This window comes from Neovison vison, chromosome 5, assembly GCF_020171115.1.
Source record: "Neovison vison isolate M4711 chromosome 5, ASM_NN_V1, whole genome shotgun sequence".
Taxonomy (NCBI): Eukaryota; Metazoa; Chordata; class Mammalia; order Carnivora; family Mustelidae; genus Neogale; species Neogale vison.
Genome location: NC_058095.1, coordinates 154,628,497 through 154,655,516, shown reverse-complemented (window position 1 = coordinate 154,655,516; position 27,020 = coordinate 154,628,497). Strand labels below are relative to the sequence as shown.

At 45.2% G+C, this 27,020-nt stretch overlaps 1 protein-coding gene across 3 annotated transcripts in view; it reads right to left on the bottom strand.

Moving 5' to 3' along the window:
* FARP1 (FERM, ARH/RhoGEF and pleckstrin domain protein 1) overlaps positions 1–27,020 on the bottom strand; it is a 276,295-nt gene that overhangs the window by 89,893 nt on the left and 159,382 nt on the right. For all 3 annotated transcript variants that reach the window (XM_044249990.1, XM_044249989.1, XM_044249991.1), the window contains one exon: positions 6,101–6,205. In XM_044249990.1, the coding sequence (XP_044105925.1) occupies positions 6,101–6,205 (105 nt within the window). The remainder of the gene's footprint in view (positions 1–6,100; positions 6,206–27,020) is intronic.

The following is a 27,020-nucleotide window of genomic DNA, read 5'->3' as shown; positions in this document are numbered from 1 at the left end:
GTTGGTGAAGCATCTGCCTTCGGCTCAGGTCATGATCCCGGGGTCCTGGGATCGAGTCCTGCATGGAGCGCCCTGCTCAGCGGAGAGTCTGCTTCTCCCTCTCCCTGCCATTCCCCTGCTTGTGCTCTCTGTCTAACGAACAGATAAAATCTTTAAAAAAGTAAAATAAAAAATAAAGAGGAGAAGAACATTCCTGAGACCTGTGGCACGAGGTGAATATAGTTAATGCTGCTGCCCAGTACACCTTGAGACCATTAAGATGGTTAACTCTTATGTCCTCCGTTTTCATCCATTTAAAAAATGATCATGGGAAGAGTTTCCATGACAAATACTTCTTCAACACCTGAGTAGGTCCCACACATAGGGTTACATGCTGGCTGATGTTATCGCATCTGATCCTTTCAAAATCCCCACTAGCTGGGCACTACCGAGCCCATTCCACCCACGAGTAAAGCGAGGCTCAGGAGGGCCAGCGCCCCACTCCTGTCACCCCGTTGCGCTGACTTTGGGGCTGGGAGTCTGATCGCAGAGCCCTTTCCCAGGCTGCAGTAACATTCCACCCCGCTCAAAATCAACAGAATGGGGGGGAGCAGAAACCAGTGGACAGAAATCTTGTATTTTTCGAGCACCTTTACTAAGAGCAGAGGTGAAAAGCCAGCCAGAATTTCCCGTTTTCACAGGTGAGTGGCTCTTCCTCGGTTTGCCAAAATCAAGACTTGTCCTCGGCTCTTCCAAAACTGATTCTGTCAGCCAGCCTCCAGGCACCTTCTGGTCATTATTTCCACTCCTCTGTGATTTTATTTCATTGAATTTGGGGATACACTTTTTTTTTTTTTAAGAAAAAAAATTTTATTTGAGAGAGCACGTGAGTACACGCAGGGGGTGTGGCAGAGGGAGAAGCAGGCTCCCCATGGAGCAAGGAGCCCGATGCGATGCGGGACTCGATCCCAGGACCCTGAGATCATGACCTAAGCCAAAGGCAGATGCTTAACTGACTGAGCTACCCAGGCGCTCCTGGGGATAAACTTTCATTGATATTTTATACACACATGGTACACACGGGGTAAGCATAGAGGCCACTGTATTTTTCCCCGCTGATTATACACACAGAACCAGCACCCAGATCAAGAAACAGAACTTGGCCAAGGGCCCCAGGAGCCCTCCTTGTACCCCACCCCCAGGCACCCCTCCCGCCTCCTCTAACATCACAGATCCGTTATTTTCTTTAATCTTATGAAATTAACTCTCAGGTTGGGGTTTTATACAGAGAATAAAACATGGAAACATGGTCAGAACAGAAGGGTGATGGAGAGCATGAGCTTGTGTTTATGCAAACCTGTACCTGAATCACGGCCATCGCATTTCCTCACCGTGCGCCTTCATGAAAATGACTTCAACTTGCTAAGCCTTAGCTTCCTCATCAGAAAAAGTGTGTATGATGGGCTTTTCTGGAATGAATGAAATACTGTAGGTCGAACTAACAGGATGCCTTGCACAGAGTTATCACTCTTCAGAGCAGGTGCTGGCTGACTATGGCTTCCTGTATTATAAATAAAGTTTTATTGAAACAAAGCCACATCTCTTCATTTACATACTGTCCAGAGCTGCTCCTGCACTACAAGGGCAGCCTTGGGTGACTGTAGTAGAGAACCTCTGGCCTGCAAAGCCTTCATATAATATTATTTGGCCGTTTATGAAATGTACTGATCCCTGCTTTAGAATGTGAGCCACGTTAGCGGCTATGTCCACAGGGACTAGAATAATCTGGCACATGGTAGGCAGCCATGTGGTGGCTTTCATCTGTGTTGCATGGGACAAATGAACCCCTATTTCTTTGCCATTATTAACAGGTTTTCTGTATTTTGCGGCTGAACACACTCCTAAATGGTATTGTAAGAAAGGAGCGAGATGATAAAAATCAAGCCTGATAAAACTTGAAAGAAGCCAGCCCTGGAGGTGCACAGGAATATCAAGAGGTCTGTAAGTTCTAGAAGGGCACTGAACTTGGGGTCAGAAGGACGTGGTCAGAACCCCAACTCCACCATTAGCTAATTTATGCTTTAAAAAGGCAACTCCAGCTGGCTCAGAACAAGGCATGAGTGGAGTCGGGGAAGGCAAAGTTGTAAGAAATAAGACAGCATTACCCTCCAGTGTTTTGAGAATCAGTATTTTAACATAAAATACTTTTATGAAACAATGTTCCATAGAACTAGCCACATTGTATTGTAATTTATTTGTTTTCCTTGTCTCTCTTACCAAGCTGTGCACTTTTCTTTTTTTTCAAGCTGTGCCCGTCTAATGAATGGAAACCGTCACCACTTCTTGCTGTCACTCGTGTCTTCTACGGTACAAAGGATGATGACAGACAGTGTAGGCACAAAATAATTGTTGGATAAATAGAATGCAGAATTAGATCTGGCCCATCTGTGGTCATCTGCCACATCAGAAAAAGGAACGGGAGTCAGGGAGGCTTAGATTTAATTCAGGCATGAGGAAATGCTGAAGAGTATTTGGAGACAGGAACAAGCTGAGAAAACACTATTCACACCCGTTTTTAGGTACGGGACAGATTTGCTCATTCACCACCTACCCACTCAACTCCTGTCTATGCCTTCCTTGTAACACTCTCTTCTGCTCTGTGATGTGTCCTTCCCCTGGTTTTCCTCCTCCCCATCCGCACCTCCTCTGGGGGCTCGCTCTTCTCTACCGCTCTTCTCTACCCCTTAAATGCCGGTAGCTCCAAGCGAGCCTCCTTTACACAGTCTACCCTCTCGTCCAGTGTCAGAGCTTCAGTTGATATTTAAAATAACCCTGGGGGGGGCGCCTGGGTGGCTCAGTGGGTTAAGCCGCTGCCTTCGGCTCAGGTCATGATCTCGGGATCCTGGGATCAAGTCCCAAATCGGGCTCTCTGCTCAGCAGGGAGCCTGCTTCCCCCCCCCCTCTCTCTCTGCCTGCCTCTCCATCTACTTGTGATTTCTCTCTGTCAAATAAATAAATAAATAAATCTTTTTCAAAAATAAATAAATAAATAAATAAAATAACCCTGGGGAGGGGGGCCCTGGGTGGCGCAGATGGTTCAATGTCCAACCCTTGATTTCATCTCAGGTCATGATCTCAGGGTTGTGAGGTCATCCTCCTCATCTGGCTCTGGGCTCTGTGCAGACTCTGCACTGTCCCTCTCCCTTCCCCCTCTTTCTCTCGCTCTCCCCCTTTCTCTCTTCAAGTAAATAAATAAAATCTTTCAAAAAATTTTTTAGAGTGCCCCTGGGTGGCTCAGTCATTAAGGTCTGCCTTTGGCTCAGGTCATGGTCCCAGGGTCTTGGGATCGAGGCCCACACCAGGCTCCCTGCTGGGCGGGAAGCCTGTTTCCCCTCTCTCTCCCCCACTCTCCCTGCTTGTCTTTCCTCTCTCACTGTCTCTCTCTCTGTCAAATAAATAAATAAAATCTAAAAAAGAAAAAAAATTGGGGACGCCTGGATGGCTCAGTTGGCCAAGCATCTGCTGTTGGCTCAGGTCGTGATCCTGGCATCCTGGGATCGAGTCCCACATCCTTGCTCAGCAGAGAGCCTGCTTCTCCCTCTGCCTGTGACTCTCTCTGCTTGTGCTCTCACTCTCTGACAAATAAAGTCTTTAAAAAAAAATTTTTTTTAAATAAAATACTCCTAGGATTTTCTAAGTCCACATTTTAACTCAGATATCTTTCCTGTGCTCCGGGAGATACACCTACTGATAATGCCCACCGGACATCTCCACCGGGATGTCCAAGGACGCCCGAGTCCTCCTGTCTGGATGGAACTCCTTGTCTCTACCTCCTCTCAGACAGGGCCACTCTGAGACTTTCATCTCCAGTGACTGGCACCACTATCCCCCAGATGGCAAAGCTGGAAACCCAGCTGCTCTGAGCCTTCTTTCCGTCACGAGCCCATCCATTCACTCATATCCCCAGCCACCTCCTCCCCCAAAAACCTCTTGAATTCACCCACCTCCCTCCAGCTCTCCACCACGGTACCCCCTTAGCTCCTTCCAGCACCGTCTCTAGCCTGAAAAACAGCAAGCTCCTAATGGCTTTCCTGACTTTAGTCTTGTCCTATTCCAGTCCAGTCCTCTTTCTAACTGATAAATTGGATCATATCATGTTCCCTTTAAAACACACTGAGAGCTTCCCAAACACATTAGCTTAGTACAGAGCTGTGCCGTCCAGCACAAGAGCCGCGGGCTACACGTGTCTACTGAGCACCGGGAACACGGATGGCGTGAATTGAGAGGGGCTGTGAGAGTCAAGTACATCCCAGATCCAACGACTCAGCACAAAAAAAATGTAAAATAGCTTAATTCATAGTTTTTTATATTGATTGCATGTTGAAATGATCATGTTTTTGGACACACTAAGTTAAATACACTTTTAAGTTAATTTCACTTTGGGATGCCTGGGTGGCGCGCTCGGATAAGTGTCTGCCTTCGGCTCAGGTCATGATCTCAGGGTCCTGGGATCAAGCCTGCTCAGCGGGGAGCCTGCTTCTCCCTCTGCCCCTCCCCCTCCATTCCCTGGCTCTCTCCTGACAAATAAATGAATAAATCTTCAAAAAAAAAAAATTACTTTTTTTTTTAACATAACTGCTAGCAAATGTGATATTACATATGTGGCTCATATTTTCCTTCTACTGGATGCCAATGGTATAAAAAGTCCCTCAGGGATGCCTGGGTGGCTCAGTGGGTTAAGCATCTGCCTTTGGCTCAGGTCATGATCCCAGGGTCCTGGGATCAAGCAGATTGATTGGACTTCCTGCTCAGCAGAGAGTCTGCTTCTCTCTCTCCCTCTGCCCCACCCCACTGCTCGTTCCCTCTCAAATAAATAAATAAAATCTTAAAAAAAAAAAAAAAAAAGTCCTTCAAAGTGTGGCTCCCTGCCTACCTTAGAGCCTCCTCCTTCTCACTCCTTCACCTGAACCCCTCCCCCTAACTGCTCAACTCCAGCCACACCTGCAGGTTCCTGAAGGTTGCTTTCTGCCCTTTAAACTCAGGGTCCTCTCTCAATAGAACATTCTGTCAGGTCAACTCCTATTGGCCTCATGGGACTCAGTTTCATAGTACCTGGGAAGGAGACCCTGAACACCAGACCAATGTTGTTTGTTGCCCCCCAATGCCCAATGCCCCTGGCCCCAGTGGGGCCCCTGTCACATGCCCTGGGCTAGTCACTGACTAAGCTTGACACCCCACCTGGATCATACGTTCCCTGCACCTTACAGTTATCCCCAGCGCAGTGGCTCGCAGAAGTGCTAGGTACCTTGTGGTAATTCAGAGAACAAATAGAAATACAGTCAATGAACTTGTAGTCTCAAGTGACGTCTAATAAAAGACTAAGATACAACCTTAGGAAAGTTCCCTGAGCCAAAAGACAAAAGAAACAGTAAGCTATGTTCTCACTCTTGGGTTCACAGGGGTGAAACCTCTGTAAAGAACATGATATATCTTTCAAACTTTACAATGATGGAAACCCAGGCCTTTGGATGGATCTCAAGCAGTGAAACACTTGGTCGCAAGCATCATGTACTAGTGGGCTCCCCGTAGCTTCATTTGTTTAAAAAAAAAAAAAAAGACTGGGAACAACCTACATATCCCACTATTTATAAGAGGCGTTATAAACCACGGCATGACCATTCAGCGCAATGGCACGAACCTGAAAAAGAAGGAAGTGGATTCTATGTGCGGAAAAGGAAAGAGTTTCAGGATACATTAACAGAAGCGGTGGGGACGGTACAGGAAGTTGTATATTGTTTCCCCAAAACCGCGTGTTTCAGAAATATGTGCTTGTATATACACAGACACGGACGTTTATCAGGAGGATACGGGACGACTGGTAATGGTAGTTTCTGGAGGGAGAGGTGGGGGGAGGGGTCAGAGGGAGCTGAGCCTTCACAGAGTATGCTCTTGGCACCTGCTAACCCTACGTATGTAGTATTTTCCAACAAGATTAACAAGGGCTTTTGGGATGTTCTTCTTCTGTGATAGGTCTGTACAGCCAAGGAACCACACCTGGTTCCTCACCTTTCCCGACACTGAGCAGATGGTCAAATACCAGCATCAATTTCCTGCCACTTACTGTGATCTTCTTGTGGTCGGGAAACTCGAGGCCGAAATAGTCCCCTTCCACAAGGTTGAGGTGGTTGCAGACCGCATCCAGCAACACTTTCCCTGGGGCTCTTTGCTGCGAAGAGAAACAACAGGAGTTACCCACCTCCAACACAGGAAGAGATGAAAACAAACCTCGGCTCCCATCACGGGAGGAAGCCTTGTTGGCTTCCTTGAAGCCTTCTTGGCTTGCCCATCTCCACGAACGCTGACCACTGGACCCCCCGACTGCACCCCCTGGAGTCTTTTACAGGCTGCATTCCTACTTAGCTGCTAATTCTCTGCCATTTTCCCCTGCCCACCCCAATCCCACGCACCACCCCCTTTCTTAAAAATAAATAAATACACACACACACACACACACACACACACAATTTATTTAGAGCAGTTTTAGATTGATAGGAAATTGAAGACAAGACACAGAGAATCCCCACACAGCTCTTTTCACCACACATACCGGATCCCTTATTGTTAACCCTGTATCGATCCATCTGTAACCACAGCTGAGCCAACATGGACACATTATCGACATATTATCGGCACCCCGAGCCCACACTTTACACCAGGGTTCACTCTGCATTCTACAGGTCCAGACGTCTCGATGAATGTATCAGATCACGTCTTCCCCATCACAGGGTCACAGAGGATAGTTTCACCATCCTAAGAATCCACCGTGTGCCACCCAGTCAACCCTTACCCCCCCCACCCTCCGACTTCTGGCTATCACTGGTCCTTTTGCTGCCTCCATTGTCTGCCTCTTCCAGAATGTCATACAGTGGGAACCACATGGCATGTAGCCTTCCCAGATTGGCTTCTTTTGCTCAAGTGTATGCACTTAGGTCCCTGGATGTCTTTTCGTGGCTTCTTGATTCATTTTTTTTTAAACTGCAAAATAATATACCCTTACATGAATGTACCACAGTTTATCCATTACATCTTTTTTTTTTTTTTAAGATTTATTTATTTATTTGACACAGAGAGAGAGAGCGAGCAAGTGAGAAAGGACGAGCAGGAGAGCGGGAAGCAGGCTCCCCGCTGAGCAAGGAGCCCGATGCAGGGCTTGATCCCAGAACCCTGGGATCATGACCGGAGCTGAATGCAGACGCCTAATGACTGAGGCACCCAAGCACCCCGAAAATCATCTTGATGACCATCCAAGTGTTGATGAGGAAGAATAAAACTGCTATAAATATTTGCGTGCAGGTTTTGTGGGGACGTAAAGTTATCGACCCGTGATTCTGTATCCTTTCTGTGGCTGTGGAACCCCTGGTCCCACTCCTCGTCCCTCCCTCTGCAAGTATGGCAGAATTTAGGACTTTCTTCCCTAGGTTCTCCCAGCACGTTGCGCAAACTCACTCCCACACCTCACCTACACTGAAGGTAAAGGTTGTGTTTTATTAACCTCTGTATCCACGGTGCCTACAGACCAACCAATTTGGAAGTGAATAAACAAATGAATAAAACTTCCTCGGGGCACATGGGTGGATCAGTGGGTTAGGCTGCTGCCTTCGGCTCAGGTCATGATCTCGGGGTCCCGGGATCGAGTCCCACATCGGGCTCTCTGCTCAGCGGGGAGCCTGCTTCCTCCTCTCTCTCTCTCTGCCTGCCTCTCTGTCTACTTGTGATCTCTCTCTGTCAAATATATAAATAAAATCTTACAAAAAAAAAAAAAAACTTCCTCATTCCACAGTATTCTATATAGTTAAGTATACACAAGCTTGTGTCTCCACTTAAATTCTGGGCTCCTTACTCACCTTCATATCCTTACTGTCCAGCAAAGCAGCTGGACCAAATGCCCACAGCAATCAGTACTGTACAAGCACTTTCTAGTTACTGAACCTATAGGGAAAGGGAACACAGGACAGACAAGGTCTCAATTCCTACCCTCAACACTAAGAACCATATGGCTTGGTTTCTCTTCACTGCTTGGTGGATTCCTTTTTTATTTTATTCTTAAAGATTTTATTTATTTATTTGAATGAGAGAGAGCACGAGACGGGGGGATGGTCAGAGGAAGAAGCAGACTCCCCACCGAGCAGGAAGCCCGATGCAGGACTTGATCCTGGGACTCCAAGATCGTGACCTGAGCCAAAGGCAGTGGCTTAACCAACTGAGCCACCCAGGTGCCTCTGCCTGGTGGATTCCTAATGACCCACTAATAAAATGGACCCAAGTCTACCACACAGATCAAGCACTGGAAGAAAAACGTCTCAAAACATGGTCATTTCCAGTTACTGCTTTTACATGTGCACGTTCCCCCTGAGAAGTGCGGAACATTACAGGAACCAAACAGTAACCCAGGGGACTAATGGACAGAAAGAGCTAGAGGCTGACAGGTTCAATGATGGGCATGTCCATTAGCAGGAGTCATTAAAGAGGCTTCGGTGTCCAGTCAATAAGCATTTTTTTTTAAAACAGATGCCACTTTATATCCCTAGAATTCTCATCAGCGAAGTCCAGAAGATATTCACAGCTATCTGAAGGCATACAATATTTGCCACGGGGAATCCCAACCTCATCGGGCTCTTCCGGTGCCTGGTCCAAAAACCACTGATAGAATTATCTCACATGCACTGATGGCAGGACTAATGAGAAAAACAGGGATGTCTAACAAAGAGAGAAAAGATTTCATTCCCATTCTCGAAGAGAAATCACCCCTCCTGTACTTCCCACGTTGGATCTGACAGTTTGCAACATCGTTCCTCAACGCTTGTCTCCAGTGGATTTTTTTGGAACTTCACACTCAAAGTAATTTTGTTCAAACTCACATCACAGTATATGTTAATTAACTAGAATTTAAATTAAAAAAAAAACCCACAAAACAAAAAATCAAATCACAGAATGTAAAACGGATGGTGGTGTTGGTGAGTGTACTTAGTGGCACTGAGTTGCACATGTCACAGCGAAACTGGTCAATTTCACGTTACAGATGTTTTCTCACAACGCAAAATGCAGAAGAAAAAAATAAGAAAAGGGGGCAGTGGGATTCACATCTGGAAACAGCCACAGGGGGTGACGCATGATAGAGTCTGTTTCAAATTTTTTTACGAGCCAGAAAGTGAGTTCTTCTTAGAATATTAGAGCTTAGAAAAATACTGAGGGGTAGAACTAGTCCAAGGAAGAGTGGCTGTGAAGGCCGACCACACGGGGAGAGTGAGCGAACACCCACGTGCGCGCACGCGACATCGGCTAAGATTTCTCGGTGCAAAGAAGTCTTTTATGTGTTTGGCAGGAAAGGAACATTGTTGGAGTAACTGCAAATTTTGCATTTGGGGCAGGCTTTGCACCAGGAGCCAGGAATGGGGTTCAGAAAGCTATAAATCCACCAGCCCTTTGGCTAAAACAAATCTGGACATAAGTTGATGAAGTGTGAGTTGGGGAATGTGGTATATCCAACAGCGTGGATAAAGCTAGCAGAGCACAAAGCTTAGACCCAGAGGAATTCTGACCTGAAGAGGTCTCTTCTCAAAGGGGGGCAGGGGCTGACTTTAAGATACACACACATTTCTATTTAATGTTGCACAAGCTACTGTACATGAGGAAAGGAAACCAATATACACATCATCTGAAAACCTACACATTAGTAAGTTTAATATGAAAAGGATCTTATGACAAATGACTTCTTTAATTATCCCCATGTGTTATATTGGGGCTGGGGAAAAAACCTCTAAGACCCCCATAGCCTCTTAAGTAAGGGTCAGTCTGGCCAACCCCACACTCAGCCAGTCTTGATGAAAAGTAATTATGGACATGTGTGCCTTACAGAAAAGACACCCAAGAGTAATTATATGTTTTATTCTGAAGAACAGATCAGCAGTTAGTGAAACTACATAATCGCATTTTCACCACTTTTTTCTTATTGGCTACTTTTAATTATGCTCCAAAAGGCATCTGAATTTTAGCCTCGCGCACAAACAAGTTAACTAATTTCAAATTGGGTGTCCCCGCTGATTTTCTCCATTTTGAACTGGCTCTTCACAGTATCCTATAAAATTACTTTGTAGGAGGAGGTCTGCATTCTTGGGGAATGGCCACTAAACACTGAATAACAAATAGTAAGAACATTCAAATTTGGTTTTTTAAGCTATTAAAAATTGTGAATCAGGGGCACCTGGGTGGCTCAGTCATTAAGCCATTAAGCTTTCGGCTCCGGTCACGATCCTGGGATCCTGGGATGGAGCCCCGCATGGGGCTCCCTGTTCCATGGGGAACCTGCTTCTCCCTCTCCCTCTGCTGCTCCCCCTGCTTGTGCTCTCCTGCTCTCTCTCAAATACCTAAATAAAATCTTTTTAAAAATTGTAAATCAAAGTTGCTTTCGTTTATTGTACCTTTAAAAAAAAAATCTATCTATGCCTTTAGGTTTTTTCTATTACATAAAGTTTTATGTGGGAGTATTTTTTTTTTTTCCTTTTCCAAAAGAATCAAGACAATTCTTTCTGGGGTAGGGTCTAGTTTCCTCCCTCTCTCTGTTTCCTCCAAGCTTCCGAACAATTTCCCCTACTTGATACAAGCTACAGTTCTAAGCTTTCAAAAGCAATCTCCTAGATAGGAACCTATAAAGATAACATTCGCCCAGGTTTAAAAACTTTGCATCTGCTGAGGTTTCAGAAAGCTGTTTCTGGAAGTGTTTTGTTTCCTTCCCCCCTCTTCCTGGTTTAGGATTAAGGTAACCATGACAACCAGGATTGGCTCTTCTTATCCAGCAGAGAATGGCTTCTCTCTAAGGCCTTGGTTCCTTTTTCTTACCTTTAATACCTCTTAGTAGAATATGATTCAAAGTCTTATAACCCACTAACCTTCAACAACCCTAATCTTAGGGTATTAGAATCCCATAGATTTCCTCACGGCCCTTGGCTACTTTTTGACCACGTGGGTGGATTCACTGATGCTGCAGACTTGAGGAGCCTACAGGCACTGGGCTTACATGCTGCACAAACACAAATCAATACAAGTATTTCCAACAAGAAACCAGCTAAACCCGAATATTACACGACATACCATGTTAGAGAGAAAGAGAATGCGACGTACCATGTTAGAAAGAGAACTCTCCAGTGTCTCTTCCTCCAAGAACACTAATCCTACTGAGGGTTTTGCCCTTATAGCTTCATTTGACCTTCATTGTTCCCCTACTCTCAGGATAGCCACAAAGAAAGTTCCGTCTTCAATATACGAATGGAGAGTTGGGGAAGCATGACTCAGTCCACAGGACGCAGGAGTCAATGAGAGGAGTGGAGATGATATCATCTGTACCCCAAGATCAGTGTAAGCATTAAAAGGATGATTGCAAAGTGGTGAGCAAAGGCTCTGGTACAGAGGAAGAAGTTCTCCATCACTGCTGCTCCTGCTGTGAAGGGAAGATGTTCATTTCGAGCATGGCTGGTGCGGGAACGAGTGGACACTGAGGCGGAGGCATGCCTCTGCAACGTCAGGGCACAGGAAACCTGGCTACCCCATCAGCGTGCCATGGGAGGACACCTCCTGATGCAGAGGCCACCCCGGCGCCCCCCTGGGGGTGATTCAGCACGGCACTTCCGGTTTTCATTCCCGCCAATCAACCTAACCAGCTGCAAGTGCTGATTCTTGGGGAATGGGGCGAGGCCCCAAGGTCGCCATTTTCCCAACAGGCTCCCAGAGCGGTGGCTGCTGGGACAAAGATTGTGCTTTGAGTAGCAAGATGCTCATCACAGGGGTCAGCTGCCACATTAAAAAAAAAAAAAAAAATTTATTTCTTTGAGAGAGAGTGTGCATGCACGAGCAGGACTGGCAGAAGGAGAGGGAGAAGCAGACTTCCCGTTGAGCAGGGAGCCCGACGGAGGTGCTCTCCCAGGACCATGACCTGAGCTGAGGGCAAATGTTTCACCCACTGAGCCACCCAGTGTCCCTAATCAGTTGCTACTGAATGACACGCGGGTCCTCTGCAGGTAGGGCTAGTCGGCTGGCTTTGTGGTCTCTCTGATTTCTGTTCAAGGCGAACATCAAGCTAGAAGCTTAACCGCAGGGGGGAAAAAGTGGTGCCGAACTTATGTTTATGGGCTGAACGATGTCCCTCAAAAAGATATGTTGAAGTCCTAACTCCCAGTACCTGTGAATGTGACCTTATTTGGAAACAGGGTCCTCGAGATGGAGTCAGGTTAAGATGAGCTCATTCGCATTGGGCCTAAACCAGTATGACCAGTTCCTTCTAAGAAGATGGTGTGAAGACAGACACACTGGGAGAAGGGCCCGTGAGGACAGAGGCAGAGACTGGAGCGATGGGACTATTAACCAGGGAACGCCAAGGATGAACATCCCCCCACACTTCCGCCAGAAGGCGGAAGAAGCAAAGAAGGATTCTACCCAGTCTTGGAGGGAGCATGGCTCTGAAGATACCTAGATTTGGAACTTGTGGGCTCCAGAACTAAGAGAGATTAAATTTGTTGTGTGAAGCACCGCCCCCCCAACACACAATTTCGTGACTCTTAGTCACAGCAGCTCTAGCAAACTCATACCCATCCCTCTGCTGTATGGGGGCAGAGACAACACAGTTATGCCCAGAAGAGTCCCTTTTGGAGAAATGAGATGACAAGGAAATAATAAGCCAATAAGCAGATTTAAAATAACAAAAACTCTAGCAGAATTCCTCTAACTTGATCATCACATACACTCAGCAAGTAGTAGACTAATTATAGGAGGTAATTAATCTTTCCTGCTGTTAAAATATATTCCCTTTCTCACAGCTGTTGCTTTAGATGTGAACGGGTTCTAGAATTGAAATCCTTTTTAAGAAATATTGTCTCTTTTGAGAGCCTTTCACCTGTCAGGTCAGAGGGGCATGAAACGGGCTCAGGAGCTTCTCATGAAGCAGAAGTTCAAGAGTACAATTTGAGAAATTACACAGGAACCCACCTAAACGTCCATAAATGCATGTTTTTCTTAGAAAATTTAGCACAAGGCCACTGCCAGACAGAGCTTAATATAAGAGATGAAAAAAATGTCAGTCTGTGGCTAAATATGGCCGACTCAATACACGCATCTCCACTACATCCAGAAACCCCACTTCAAAAAGAACAGTAGAGAACAGAAAAAGGAAAAAGAGGAATACATACATTAAAAAAAAAAGAAAGAAAAGAAAATGAGAGAAGTGACAGCAGGAGAGAGGGGTCCCCCAAATTCTAGAGGAGGACAGACAACAACACTGAAACCTAATAACAGAGCAGAGCAAAGAGAGTCAGCAGTCGGCAAACGGCCACATTACACAGAACCAGCCCCCCTCCCAAAGGTCAGAAATGGGAGATGCCAGCCACTTCTGATAATGCAGACTAGAGGAAAACCCTTGTTAAAACACTGTAATTTGTATCCCCATATAGCCAGTTTATACCTAAAAAAAAAAAAAAAAAAGCAAGAAAACAAAACAAAAAAAACACAAACAAACCTAGAGGGTTATAATAAGGAATATTTGTATAGCAATTAAGAGCTCTTAAAAATATAAGATGAAAAAAAGAGCAGCACAGAAATGCTTTCACTGGAAGAGATTACAGATACAGGTGAAAACTCCTAGAAATAAAACATCCTGACCAAGAGATGGCACTGAGTTTATGGCTTCGGATCAAGAGTCCCAAGGTCTGACCAATGCGACTTCTATCCAGACCCAAGAGCAGAGGATATGGCGCAAGCACAATGCAAGGAAATTCTCCAGAATGAAAGAGTCCAACCTTCTAGGTTGCAAAGGGCCAGAGAGTATCGCACAGAATGAATGAACATAATCCATTTCAAGGCAAATATCTGGGTCATTTTGGAACCCAAAGAAGAAAAAGAAGACTCTTACCAGAGGGAAGGAAAGGCTGGTGAATCACAATCAGGGCTTGGGACATCTTGACAGCACATGAGAAGCCAGAACAGGGTCTCTACCATTCTCCCCTCCAGGACAGCAATAATAATGGCTGGTGGCTTATTAGGCGTCAATAAAGATACTGGAGGCCAGAGGCAATGGCCCCGGGGCTCACCCCAAGATGGAGAGACCCTTCAGTCTCAGCTGCATAGCTGCACCTCCACAAAGCTACCTGCCCTGGGGGACTCCAGGCTGGAGGTCCCAGACTTGCCAAGATCACACACTCACGGGCTGTGGAGCTGGGATTCAAACCTCGTTCGGAGACTCTGCTCCTAATCGTGCCCCAGAGTCTCTCCATTTTCCCCCTGATCCCTTTCAAGACCTATGTACTTGCAATTTTGAGGACTCCCAATTGTCCTGGGGAAAACTTGCCGAAAAAAAACAAGGAAAGAGGCTGTGCTTTCCCAGAGCTCTAACTAGAGGCACCGAAGCGGGCTAGTAGGCCACATGATAGGACACAGCTAGGATGACCATAGTAAGGCATAGCCCCAGCATGCTAGGCCGAGTGGCACATAAGCCAACCATGATTTTCCACTGCTGAGGCAGGGCTCCTTGGTTAACACAGAAATGAGACAACTGAAACGTGGGAGATGGTTCTCATGCTGTTTCTCCACCCCTTGGGTGATGGAGAGAGGCAGCACAGTGTCGTCATTAGGAATACAAACCCGGGGGCACCTAGGTGGCTCAGCTGCTTAAGCCTCTGGCTCTTGGTTTCAGCTCAGGTCATGATCTCAGGGTTGTGAGAGAGCCCCTCGTTGGGCTCCACACTCAGCACCGTCTGCTTGAGATTCTCTGCCTGTCCCTCTGCGCTGCTCCCCATTCCACTTGCTCTCTAAGATAAAAAAAAAATTTTTTTAATTTTAAGAATACAAACTCTGAAGACACCTGCCTTCTTGCAAATCCCATAACTCCGTTCCATGGCAGTGTGACCTTGGGCAAGTTACTCTTTGGGCCTCCCTTACGTCTTCTGTAAAATGGGCGTAATCTCCAAACCACTTCATAGGGTTTGTGGGGAGGAATATGTGAGTTACCATACCTCAAGCTCTTAGGAGGGTACCCAGGGCTCAGTAAACTCTACCAGGTAATAAGTATGATGCGCGCGTGGGAGCGGTGGAGAAAAGGACGCAAAAGCCCAACAGGAAAATGCGGCGGCCTCATTAGCAGACACTGTGATCACCATCGCTGTGAGATACCAACCAGATCAAGAACAGGAACTACGGAAAGCCTGGGAGCGGGGACAAGGCTTTCATTCTGGAAGAATGTAGCCAAACGTTTAGGCCTGCCCATCTATGCGTCCACAAACGCGGTGATTCTTCCTCCCACCGTGGCTCCAAGGGTGGCCACACTGTCTGCGAAGACACTGCCTTCCTTGTTCCCCGCTGCACTGAGCCCCAGTGATCCGAACACCCATTAAACATACTTCAGATTGGATATCAGAGCCCCGGCTCCAGGTCAAGAAGAGAATGGGTGCTTTCAGCTCCTTGGCTGTAATCTAGCTACATTGTAACCACAGCTTCGTTAGTATAGACGTCACTCCCATTCCGTGGCACCAGGACTTCACGTGCGCATGCGCAGCGAATGTTTAAGGCAATGAGCAAAACAAGAAAAACATGTATGGAGAATTCAGCCATTCCTAGAGCTGGGTTTCTCTGCTCTTGACCCTGAGCAATTCATTGTCCTTGGATCACTTTCTGAAGGTGATGAAGAAAAAATTCTAAAATTTATCGAAATAAGACAATCTTGACGTTTAAAAAAATATTCATTAGTCAGGGAATAACATATCACACAAATAATGAATCAGGCAAGTAAAACCCAGATCACGAAAGCTCCAGGAGAAAGCATTAGATCCTTCCCAGCAAAAGAAAAATGCTTTCTCTCCCCTTGGGCTCAGTGATCTAATTAAGCCTTAAAACTTAATTCAGTGCATGGAGTCTGAACTTTCTGGAAATACACCTGATATTGTGCACTTAGCCTCCAAAATTATTATTCCAAAGTAAGATGGAAAGGAAATATTTTATTGAATTTAGCTTAATATTCTTTTTTTTTTAAGATTTTATGTATTTATTTGTCAGAGAGAGAGAGAGAGAAAGCATAAGCAGGCAGAGGCAGAGAGAGAAGCAGGCTCCCTGCTGAGCAAGGAACCCCACATGGGACTCGATCCCAGGATCCTGGGATCATGACCTGAGCTGAAGGCAGCAGCTTAACCGACTGAGCCACCCAGGCGTCCCTTAGCTTAATATTCTAACAGAAGGATTAAAAACTCTATAAAACGAAACCCTGAACTAGCATGAGTTTCCCAGGTCTTATCTCTCTTCCCCTGCAGGCAGATTACTTCTACTAAGTTTTTTAAACTCAACTTTTCCCCTCAAACCAATCTCCAAGGTTCTTGGACAACTTCCAGGAACATTAAATGAACAAAAAATTATTTTAAATGTTTACAGATGCTTTCAACAGAAAACATTTTTAGTGTTTTTCAGTTAGTAGGAGAATGGGAACATTTTCTCATCCTGAAAAAGGACTCTTAAATTACTTTTTATGCATTAAAAATAGGTCAACCGAGGTGTGAAAAACACAGCTTTCAGGTCAATTTAAGAATTCTCAGCTCTGGCATCCCCAGAAAACCTCCCAAATAAATACTATTTACTTTTCATTCTTCAAGTACTTTTCAGGTTTACTATCCTATTAAGCACATTAGCAACTGGGATCCAAGTGGGCCGGAGCTCCAGGTATGCATGTCTGCAAGAAGGTCAGAGTTTTAACTTGAGTTAGTACAGCTGACCCTTGAATAACTTGGTTTTGAACTTCATGAGACTACTTATATGCAGATTTTTTCAATAAATACTATAAGTGTGTTTTCTTGGTAACTTTCTCCCTCAGGCTTGCTTTATTATAAGAATACAGTATATAATGCATATACCATGTAACATATGTGTCAATCCACTGTTTATGTTAACTGTAAGAAGCTACAGGAGGCTAGTAGTTATGGAAGTCAAAAGTCATACAATGTACTTTTCAACCAAATAGAGGGCTGACACCCTTCCTGCATTGTTCGAGGGTCAGCTGTACTTCTCCTTTGAAAAACTGGAAAGCAAAAAAAAGAAAAAGAATAAAGTAAAAGAAAAACTGGACAGCTCTGATTAGTGTAAACAGAGAGGCTCCAGATTTAGCACAAAGAAACTTACAAATATGTATCCAACAAGAGACTGAAGGTAGTCACAGAAAATGAAATGCTATTTCCCAGGGGCTTGGGGTGGAACAGGGATGGAGAGTTATTGTTTCAGGGGTACAGAGTTCAGTTTGGGAAGATGGAAGAGAATTCTGGAGATGAATGATGGTAATGGCTGCACAACACAGTGAATGTACTTAATGCCACTCAACCGTACATTTAAAAATGCTTAACATGGTAATAATTTATGTTAGGTGTATTTTATAATGGGAAAATATCCAAAAGGACTGGTAATCTATTATAGGGAATGGCAAATTGGGGGGAGAAAAAGTCAAGGACTCTAAAGAATGTTTTAATTATAAACAAAATACACAATATATTTATAAAGAAAGACACCAAATTTATATATTTCCAATGGATGAAGCTATTACTGCTAGGTATAAAAATGTGTGAGATTACATTTGGGAACAGCACAGAATTGGGGGGGGGGGTGCTGGACCAAGGTTCCAGAGTCTTTAGGATAGGACTTCGATGCCTGGCTTGTCATTTGCCTATGTGGCAAGTTACATGGCCTGCCTGGGCACTGATTTTCCCATCTGAATAATGGAACAATAATGCCTCCTAGGGAGGCAGGCCCGAGAATTCAATGGGGTAAACATAAAATGCCAGGAACTGATGTCAGCATTTAGAAAGAGGCTTTGTTTATGGCTGCGGGCTTTTCCAAGTTTTTCCACCTTTTGATATCTAAGAAAACTCCCTTTAAACTCCATGTTAAGGTTTACAGCACATGAACCGCTATAAAATAAAACATATTTGCAATTATATTCCAGAATCTTCTGAGGAGGGGTTGAGGAATGAGATAATGGGAATAAGGGGCAGAGGGGACAAACTAGAAAACCCTAAAAGCAAGCAAGTTCTGTGTGTTCATTGTGGATGACCCGTCCTTCCTGCCACCAGCTTGCCAGAGTAAGACAAAGCCTAAGCATAAAAACTCTAGGCTTAGGAAAAAGCTCATAATTAAGTATATAGAAAAAGTACAGACAGCAAATCCAAAAATATGGATGGTCCAGTCCACTAGAAAGGCTGAAAGAGTGTGAATTAAACTGTTTTCCTTTAAATTATCAGGCAACAAGCTCCTTGCTAATAAACCAATGTTGGCAGACAAGATCATTCTGCATGGTTTACATCAGATTCTTTCAGTTCTTACAAACCTAGTAAAAAGAAATGATGATCGAGTCAGGAGCTATTTCTAGGAGCTAATTCCAGAACAGCAACGATTCTGAGGTTCACCTGGAAACTTAAAACCATCCACACCCTCTAACCTGTACATATCTGAGAAGTGTTTGGAAAAAAATCCTCCAACCATTCTGATTCATGCACACACTCACAGTCCTCCATGACACTCAGGACTTGGAAAACACACAGCTTACGTTCTATGACAATCTTTTCAAATTCACCTGTTGTAATACCTTGATGAAATTTTTTCAGCTTCCTTGTATTTCTTTGCTGCATCTGGCCTCTGAACTTCTGATTACCATTTGAGTTACTAAATAAATAGTTCCCAAATAGTTTCTCAGGTCAGTTCTATCAGAAAGAGCCATGGTCCACTAAATCATCTGTGTCATTCCTCCTCCAAACTCGGAGTCAGGGTCTTTGCAATGGAAAACAAGGCCCCAGAGAATCTGCTCCTCCCCTGTCACTTGTCTGAAGCCACATCCAAGTGTTCTCCTCCTGCTCACTCCAGTCTAGCCACACAGGACTGTCTGCCATTGTCAGCCTATCAGGTATATACCTACCTCAGGGCCTTTGCACTGGTCGTTCCCTCTGCCTCCAAAACCTTCTCCTTAAAAATGTACATGCATAATTCCCTTGCCTCTTTCAAATCTCTGTGCCAATGTCATTTCTCAACAGAGCTCACCCAAACCACCCTCATTAACTGTAATTTGCCCCCATGCCTCCTTAACTTCTTTGTCTGCTTCTCATTTTTCACTTTATCACTCTCTAGCATCTGAAACAGTATTTCTTTATAATGTTTCTTATACATGGTTGTTCTGCTCCATTAGCGCACAGACTCCATGAGCATACAGATGTCTGGTTTTGTTCGTTCGATCAGCATGATCTGTAGCAGGGGTCCATGCTGAGCAGATACGTCAATGAAATCCTCTTAAGATCACTTCTCACGGGGAGACCGCAATAGCACGATCTTTTAACAAAAATAACCGTGTGCTAGGGTCTAGATTCTAAAGCCGCTTTGAGATATATTTTTTATTTCAAGACACTGTTGCTCGAAGTATACAGCGGAAGTATAGAGAACCGACATCTTCCAAACGCTGTAAAGGAAAACCGCTCTGGAAACCAGTCCTTTTGGATATTTTCCCATTATAAAATACACCTAACATAAATTATTACCATGTTAAGCATTTTTAAATGTACGGTTGAGTGGCATTAAGTACATTCACTGTGTTGTGCAGCCATTACCATCATTCATCTCTACTCGGAGGGAAAACGAGAAAAGGGAAATAACGAAGGATGGTTTTCTTTCGACAAGGAAGCACGTCGAGCTGGGCCACCGTCCACAACAGCTCTAGTCACGTGACCATTGCACATGGCCAGAAACACCTACAACTTCTTGTAGGTTGTAGACCCCGAGTGGAAACCATTACTCACCAGTGCTAACTGGCCATGAGCCTTTCTGCCTTATCCCTCACCTGACTTCAATGAGGAACGAGGTCCCAGAAATAAAAGGAGGGCTTCTGTTTTTTCAGATCTTGTTTGGAGACCAGATCCTCCTTGGGCTATTATTACTGATGTAGCACTCCAGAATATTCAGACCTTCTGTTCCCTTTTGAACTGGCTCCCTGGTTTACTCTTGTGTGATTACTTCAAAATCAGGTAAAGATGATACCTTGGATAGCCCACTCTGCTGTCCATTCATACGGGTTTTCAGTTTGAGGCTGCCTTTTAGCCCTATACAAAACCCTATTTTCAATCAGACCAGCCCAGCAACCAGCCCGTTTAGGGTTACTTCATTTTTTGTAGTGTGACCACTGCTCAAAGTGAGCGGCAGGAGAACGGAAGGCAAATCTAAGACGGACACTGAAAAGCATGGGTGTAGAGCACATCTTTGAAATAAAATCCTGTCCGGGGCCCGGGAACACGGGCAGCCCGCAGCGCTCCCATACCAGCGCTGAGAGCCAGGCCACACCTGAAGACAAGCAGAAGTTTCTGAAAAAGCGGAAGCGCACAATAAAACTGTCTTTAACAACGACCCTCTATGACGTCACAGCACTTAAAACGCTCATCTGCAGCAGCTCCGCAAGCAAGGACGTACACGGCCGAAAACAGCGCGCCCCCTTAGATCCAGAGTTTGGGTTAATCTGTCCACAGTGTGGGGTCGTGACATGCACACTCTGGCCCAGTTTATAAACAATTACATCAGCGCTACAATCGAGTGCAGTAAGTACAAGCTTGAAACAGAGTCCGTCACCTGTTGAAAATGAAGTAGAACTTGACAGAAGAGAGTTTACAGGTTTCCCTAGAAATTGGAGAATCAGACTCAATTCTGGAGGAGAGATCCAGGAAAAAGATCTACTTAATAAAGTTTAGATTGTCCTTTCACGGTCTCATTTCTTCATCCTGCAGGATGCTTTCTGCACGGTGCTGCCGTCAGGCCAAAAGCAAAGCTCAGCAGAGCCCCACACACTATGCCTGTAACGCCAGCACTGTTTTACAAGCCAAGATTACAAATCCTTCTGTCCTCCTTAATGTCACGATTAACCCAAATTGCCCTGAAGCGAGGAGAGAAGACTGGGAAATGAACAGGCTCCTAAAAGGAAGGCGGGAAGGGATTCAGAGCAACGGGAAGTAGAATGGTGGTTGGGGTGGGGGGTGGGGGGTGGGGGGAGCGGGCGGTGAGGGTGGGGAGAGGGCAGTGGGGTTATTTAATAGAGTTATTTAACAGAGTTTCACATCTGCAAAAAAACAGTCCCAGAGCTCTGTTTTACAGCAACGTGAATCCTCTAACCACCACTGCACTGCTGACTTTAAAATGGGGGAGATGCTAAGTTTTATGTGTTTTTAACCACCACTGAACACAAAAGCAAGCAAGGAGAACTCAAACTCTAGGTCTGAGCCTGCACATGAGACTCCTTCCCTGATGACACCACAGCCCAAGCTGGTTTATGCATCCCACGGAACAAAGCAGGACAGACTGGCCGCGCGCGCGCGCGCGCGCACGGCTGTTCTTTTGCACGGGCGTCATTCATTACAAAGTCCGCGGCCATGTGTGACTTTATGTTTGATTTTCATTCATTTTTCAAAGCACTCCCCTACCAATGGCTGGCCCAGTGGAAAAATTTCAAAAGCGTTTATTTTACCCTTAGCAGCTCCCTTTTTAACTCTGTGTGCCTGCGAGCCAGGCTGGCAAACCTATGAAGCTCTGTTTTCTCTGCTGAAATGCCCCGGAGCTGTTTCAGGGCATCAGGAAAACAGTCCAGCTTTCAGAGCCCGGTGGTTTCAGGGGTTTTCTTTGTTGTTGGTTTGTTTTTGTTTTTTAACAGGAGCCGTAACCCTCACCCAACAGCTGCATCTTGCCAACTCCTCCACCAGATTTCTTTCCGTAGGACGGTTCTATCAAGACCATACTGGAAAAGCTACAAATCTTAAGATAAACATTCTTGTGAAATCTTCTGAGTAGGTGGCTCCAGAAGGGGCTCTAGGGTTTATCACGGACCGCTGACACACACGGGTAACTCTGAATAAAGGACCTGATCGGGAGTGCACAGGTGCAAGATGGATTAGCAAGATAGGCAGGACTGAGTGTTTTCCCTGCATTTCAGTCCGTAACCCTCTGCCCAAAAGGCAGCAGCAGTTCACCAGCGAAGAAGCTGGAAGGATGCTGATAAGATTGCTTACTTTCCCAAGGACCAGCCCAGCCTAAATGCAATCACAAGCTGAGGAGGCAGGCCCAAGCTTCTGTTTTTAGGGACAAGGCACAGAGACACAAGTACAGAGAACAGCACTTCAGAGAACGCCAGTAACCAAGATCCACAGTTTTATTAATCAGATTGGTATGAAGCTGATCGTAAAGCATCATGATCCATTAACGATGTCAACTGATTAGATACTTATTCCTAGAAGTACTGATTTTCAGTACTCATGGGAAGACAGTTGTTGAAAAGGACAAAAGAAATCGTTTCTCCCATTTCAGTATCCCACATATAAACTCAGTACCACTGATGCAACAGCCTAAGCGTTTGTGCCCTCCCAAAAGCCACATGCTGCAACCTAAACCCCAAGATGACGATGGTGTTTGGAGGTGGGGCCTTTGGGAGGCGATGAGGTAATGAAGGTTGGAAGCTCTCATGAATGGGATGAGTGCTCTGGTAAGAGAGATTCCCGGGAGCTGTCTTGTCCCTCCTGCTACGGGCGACATGGCAGGAAGACGGCCATCTTTGATTCAGCCCTGGGCTCTCACCAGACTTTATGTGAACTCACCAGCCTCCAGAACCGTGAGAGAGAAGTTTCTGTCATTCATAAGCCACCCATATATATTCTGTTACAGCAGCCCCAGCTGACTAACACTTCTGGTGACAGTGCTAAAGCAAAGAAAAATAGATAGAAGAAAATGGGAGGGGAACTTTGCCCCCATTATCTGGAAGCCAACCATCCAGGAAGAGTACGTCTGCCATTTTCCTTCTGCAGAGGTGAACGGCTGCTGTAGGGAGGGGTGCGGGAAGAGAAGGGATGCCCAGATTTAGCAGGCAGGAGAAAGAGGAACCAGCAACGAAAATTGAACATGAGAAAAAGTTAATTCCATCTAGTCCTTCACTTCCTTCTGATAGCACCAGGAGAGCAAATCTGGGACCACTCAGACAACAAGCTCATTGCAGATGCAATGAGCTCCAAGGTCAAGAATGATCAGGGCTGTGGCTGATCATGGAGAGTAGGGAGAGTTGTTGTCTTGCTTTGGTCCATGGAAACAGGACCGGGCTCGGGCCCAAAAGGCTTAAGGATCTGCAGAAAGCTACAAGAAAGGAGAGTTTTAGCTTCGAGAAGGAATGGATATTCTAAAATAAAAATATTCCACAGCACAACTGTTTGTCTTGGAAAGAAATGAGCTGCCACCTCCAACAGGGTATAACTATAAATGGGGTAATTGAGAGGATGCTGGCTTTCGGAAAAGGTGGCTCTTCCCGCCTCGTGGTGCTTTCTTCTTCCCACATCCCATGCGTTAATGCTTCTCCTTCTAGTTTATGCTTTGCCTGCTAGTTCTTTTCTTCCTTCCGGGGTTGGCCCATGGTTAGATCTTTTTCAAAAGAAAATCAACAGTTCTACAATACAAGGCAGGATGTTCTGTATCTAGAGATGCCCTCAGGTGCCATCCAACACTGAGATACTGTGATCCAGCAGGGAAATGGAAAACCCCTTGAAACAACGCAGCACAAGTAACTAAGAAGGAATAAAACAGACTTATACATTGGTGATGATGTGCCTGCAAGTGTAGATTTCCAGGTACATGCCCACAAATGATATGCACAATTTGTAGGCGGCCCAGCAATCTGTATCTTGCATAAAGATTTATCTTGCATAAAGGTGTATCTGGTTTCCTACCACTGCGGTGATGAGCTGTCCCTCCAGGGAGAACACATTGCTGAGTCTTCACCCAGCTTCCAGGACCCAGATCTTTCAATACCTCCTTCCACAATCTCCCCTCCCCCAAATAAAACAATGGTATCATCACTATATAAATGATACCTGGAGAAGTTTGCCACTTTATGAAAAAAAGAAAAAGAAAGAAAGGAAGGAAGGAAAGAAGGAAGAAAGAAAAAGAAAATTCTACAACTGGTTAAGTTCATTTAAATTCTCCAAGTGATAGAACTGAAAACACATAGAAGAGACTTCTGCATGAAAAGCCTAAAGACAAGTGGGCTTCGTCACAAAGGGAGTGGAGGACGAGGAGGTCCACAGTTTTGGGATTCATCATTAACTGGATCCAATTCTGGCCCGGAGGGAAAGGAAAGCAAACTATCAAATGAAATGTTTTTAAGAAAAGAATAAACTTCTTCTCTCTTTCCCAACTGCAGAATAATGTCTCATGATTAATCACAGTCATTTTCACCAGCACTGAAAAATCGCTCGCAGTTTCTAGTTTGATGAACTCAAGGCACCGCACACCACGTGGAGCACTTCAGGGGCTCACGAAGGTCAGTGCCGCATCTAACGGGATAGGCTGCCATCCTGTGTTGCATGTTACGCTGAACCCAAGCCACGGGCCCTGCATCCAATATGATGCTACCGGCTTCCTAATAAGCCGTCTGGAAAACTACTGGGACCCGCTAAGCTGAACATATGTATGGGATCGGCAATTCCGGAAACTCACCCGAAGACATGGGACAATCCCAAGTTAGAAACCATCCAAATGCCCGTTATCAGTAGAATGAATCAATTCCAGCCAAGGGAACACAGGCACTGTTGCCACGGCAACACCACAGATGAAGGTCGCAAACCTAATGCCGAGTCAAAGAACTCACAAGGAAGGGTATGGATTGGATTCCACTGATGGTGAACTCATTTGTTATAGTCCCCAAAGGTATGAACAATCAGGACAGTAGCTATCCTGGCAGAGAAGGAAGAGCTGGTGGGGGGTGTTGGGGGGGGTCGCCTTCGGGGGCTGAGAATCTTCTCTTACATGATCTCTGAGATGGACAAAAGAGTGTATTCACGTATTCATTCACAGTCACTGTGATTTGGGCGTGTTTCTGTAGGAGACTTCTACTCTAAAAATGTTTTTAAAATCTTACTATCATAACGTGATAGAAGGCATTGCCTTTCCCGACTGACCTAACTCTGTGCTCCCGAAACCCGACGAACATCCAGGTGTGGGATGACTGGGTACTCCTCCAGTCAGGTTTCGACAGGAATGTGAATGGTTTTGACAGCACTCTGCCCCCACAAACTGCCTGCGCGAGGCACATTTTCTGGAAGCCCACAGGCCTGCTGTCTCTGCCCGCGCAATCCCCTGAAGGAGACAGCTTTGCCTTGCTGCCCCCCCTTCCTTCCCTCCAGTGCTGGGTCTGACGCTGAGGAAGAAAACCTAAGCAGTTAAGACTCCGTGGGTCTCTGCCAGGATCACGCCTAGGCGGGGGGCCGGAGGGGACGGGGGGTGAGAAAGGGGCAGGGAGAGAGCTGCTTGGCCAGTGCCATGTGACACAAAACCCAGCTCCTGGGAAGAGGTGCTCTGGAAAGCATCAGCCTCCAGGACTGACCTTCTAAAAGGATAAGCTTCTTGGCAAGCAAAAATAATAAAATTCATGCACTTCAAGGATTTCTAGGACAAAAAGAAACCCCAGAACACGATGAGGCTTCAAGGCGATAGTTCATTATGCCACAATAATTTCCAACTGTGTAGCAAGCAGGCATTCATTTCTTATTTTCACACAACTTCCCCACACGTTATGGAGCCATCACGCTGCGAAATCTTCATCATTTCCCGGTGGTTCACAACGAAGGGTCCCGAATTGCTTTCACCGGTGTCTAACTTCATATTTTCTATCGAATTGGGCTAAGAAATTTCAATTATCTTGGTAAGGTCTCAAAAATAAATAAATAAATAAATAAATAAATAAAAATAAAGAGTGTCAGGCATCGCCAACACACAGAGCCCTACCATGTCCTCCCTGAGGGTGAGGAAGGCCGCCGAGAGTCCTGGGGCCAGAAGGTCAGCAAGACTTCACTGGATGGCAAAAAGCAGAAACATGGCGCCCTCAGGATAGGACTTGAGCTCCTCAGGGCCTGGTGCTTTTGGGAGGGTCTTCACTCGCCCAAAGGGCAGAAGGAAAGGAGTTTGGGAAGGGTGGGTTATGAAGGTACAGGCTGTGGGAGGTGCTCAGAAACACACACCAGGTTTGGCCAACAAATTGCTGACCACAGAAAACAGACTTGTGAGGGCTTCCCATTTTTTTCTGATGACGGTAAAATCCTTCCCCCCCACCCTGCCTTTGAAGACATTAAAAAAAGAGCTCTCTGTATAGGCAACATATCACAAAGTAGACTCTTTCCAGAAAGTGTCAAGTCATTCCATCAGGCTACTCAGACTCAATAAGCAAATCATGAATTTCAGCTTAGAAATCATCTGTGGACAGTTATAAGGAAATGTGGAAATACTGAACACCAAGGTTACCCCCCACAAAATAAATCTTTGTAAGGAGCCTCAAGGACTGTATTCGCCTTGTCCTTATTGCCCAAACACACAAGCTAGATTATATGTGGCACCATTTCCTCATGAACACGGGATTCCCTTCATGAAAGACTGCTGATCGAGTGTGGGAGCCACTTGGCTTTTTCTTTTCTCTCCAAGCCACAAATTAAAACAAAGAAAACCAAGAGCCACCTGGAGTTGGGAAACCCTCTTCAAAACCGGCACTACACAGAAATTCCAAATTTATAAACGAAATAAGATGAAGGGTGGCTTTTAAACCTGAAATCATGGATTTCCTTAAGAGCAAATTTTTCTACTGTTAACTTTATTAATCAAGTCACAGAACTGATTTATGCACGACTCATTAGACATAGCTGAGTTGTGATGTAGCTCAGAATGTGTATTAGTTATATAGAAACAAAGATGACTAAATTCTTTTCTGGCTCTTGAGTATTTAATTGCTCTAAAGTTAACTCCCTTAAAGGATGGGGAAAAAAGAAAAACAAAACAAAACTGTTGACAGTCAATCAGAATTGAAAATTGCAGGGCTGTGCAAATATTCTTTAAAATATTCTAGAAAAAGGGGGGCTTTTTGTTCCCTTGGAAGAATGAATAAACTAAACTGCAAATAGTAAGAATTTAAGGTTTTTTGTTCTGAA